The sequence below is a fragment of the Malurus melanocephalus genome, unplaced genomic scaffold (genome assembly GCF_030028575.1).
Source record: "Malurus melanocephalus ecotype Western Australia unplaced genomic scaffold, MMel_1.1 scaffold_1232, whole genome shotgun sequence".
NCBI classification, from domain to species: Eukaryota; Metazoa; Chordata; class Aves; order Passeriformes; family Maluridae; genus Malurus; species Malurus melanocephalus.
Genome location: NW_026624464.1, coordinates 54,907 through 56,797, shown reverse-complemented (window position 1 = coordinate 56,797; position 1,891 = coordinate 54,907). Strand labels below are relative to the sequence as shown.

Here is a 1,891-nt window from a genome sequence, read left to right as displayed (position 1 = left end):
CACTAACACCAGCAATAAAATAAAATCTCCTGAAAGGAGCCTGTCTCCCTGCCGGCAGCACAGACCAGATCCCAGYTGAGATACGGTTAATTACTTCATTTTCTTTCCTTTTTCACAGCCAAGGAATGAAATGGCTGTCCCATGATCATGACCCAAGCTGCAAAGGGAGGCAGGAAAAGCAAAGTGACTGCTCTGGTGTTATCTGCCCAAGGGAGGGCTGAGTGCTTCTTATCAGAGAGGAAAGGCAGAAAAGGAAAAAAAAAAWCATKCACAAARCAGCAGCRAGGTCAGAGAGCAGGCACAGCACTGAATGAAAGCACCACTGTAAATAATTCTGTCTGCTCCTGCCTGAGACACAACCAGAGCTGTGCCCACAGAAACCAGAGCAGAAACCCTGGGCTCCTGTCCCAGCAAACRCAGCTTTGGGGTCAATGTGTCCCCATCCCAGGGGCAGGGAGGGCTGTGGGGCACGGAGCAGCCACACCCTGGGGTGCCCAGGACCTGCTGGGGGTGTCCCCAGGGTCCCCAGTGCCACCCACGTCCAGGGCCAGCAGGAATAAAGGACAATGTTTAACCACCTGCACTGGGCTCCCTCTGATGTTCTCCAAGTGAAACTTGATGCTGCTCAGCAAAGACACACCTCTTCCAGGGTGTTGTGCAAAATTCTGCATTTTAACGTAGGACAGGAAATATGAAAAGAGCCGAGCAGAACCCAAACAGCCCCGCTGGCCAGGCCGAGCAGCGGGGAGCAAACCAAAAGCTTTGCTTTGCTTATCCATCCACCCACCCGTGACTTCCCAGCGCTTTGGAAGCTGCAGCTCCTTCACTCCTGGGTTTTCAAAGGGTCACATCGCTGCTTCCCTCAGGAGCAGCTCTGCAGAGGGTTTTTTTTTTTTTGTTCCTTCCTTCTCTCTCACGCTTTATTTCCTGGCTYCACAGTGGGATGGGTCGGTTGCAAAAGGTTTTCATTCCCTTCCTGGGATTGGTTTTGGCCTTCTGGTTCTATTCTGCGAGGGACACTTTCAAACCGGGTGAGTATCCAAAGYGAATCTGTCTTTAAGGAAAAAAACTACAAAAAGCCATAGGTTTTTAAGGAGAAAAACGCGAAAAACATTCGGGTGTTTTGCGTAGAAACCGGACAGAGCTCGGACCGAGCCACATCCGAGCCTTTGTGTGGTGCCGGACACAGGAAAGTCACTTTAACAAAGATTTGAAATCAAAGTGAATTTACAGGGAATGTACAGAAATGATTCCTGAGGGAGCAGGTGAGGCACGGGGTGAGAGAGAGGGGGCACTGAATGTTCCATTTTCCAGCGTGCAGGAAAAGAGATTGTAAACATGGCTTTGAAGTGTTGGAGCTGAAGTTTGGAACGTGCACTCAGGGGATTTTTTCATTACAGAATATTTTGGGTGTTGATAAATTGTGTCCTGGCTTGTGGAAAAAGCTGCTGGAGGAATCAAGAGCTGTCCCTGTGTGGCTGCATTCCAGGGGAGCTGCAGCAGCTCCACAGCTTTTTCCATGAGATGGGAGAGCTCTCCTGGTGCCCAATGTTTTGCACTGGCAGACTCATTTACTTCTGATTAACTGCTGCTTCTGAAGGGCATTCACTGAGGTTTTTTTCAGGGATTTACTCGGCTTCTTTTTTTAGTTTTAGGGTTTTTTTCTGATAGCATTTGTGTGTTAACCCTCTCTGCAGAGATGCTGCGGGGGAAGCGGGTGATCGTGACAGGAGCCAGCACGGGCATCGGGGAGCAGATGGCATATCACCTGGCACGGATGGGAGCCCACATCCTCATCACAGCACGGACACAGCCCAGGCTGCAGGAGGTAAATGGCAACGGGGACACGGGGTCATGGCAGGGACCATGGGGACAGGGCATCTGTCACAGG

At 50.7% G+C, this 1,891-nt stretch overlaps 1 protein-coding gene across 2 annotated transcripts in view; it reads left to right on the top strand.

The window, feature by feature from the left end:
- Window positions 1-887: 887 nt before the first annotated feature.
- Window positions 888-1,891, top strand: part of HSD11B1 (hydroxysteroid 11-beta dehydrogenase 1) — a 12,237-nt gene continuing 11,233 nt past the window's right edge. Inside the window, exons 1-2 of one of the 2 annotated variants that reach the window (XM_057387508.1) lie at window positions 888-1,031; window positions 1,698-1,828. In XM_057387508.1, the coding sequence (XP_057243491.1) occupies window positions 944-1,031; window positions 1,698-1,828 (219 nt within the window). In that variant the 5' untranslated portion in view covers window positions 888-943. The remainder of the gene's footprint in view (window positions 1,032-1,697; window positions 1,829-1,891) is intronic. The other variant, XM_057387507.1, reaches the window with a different exon arrangement.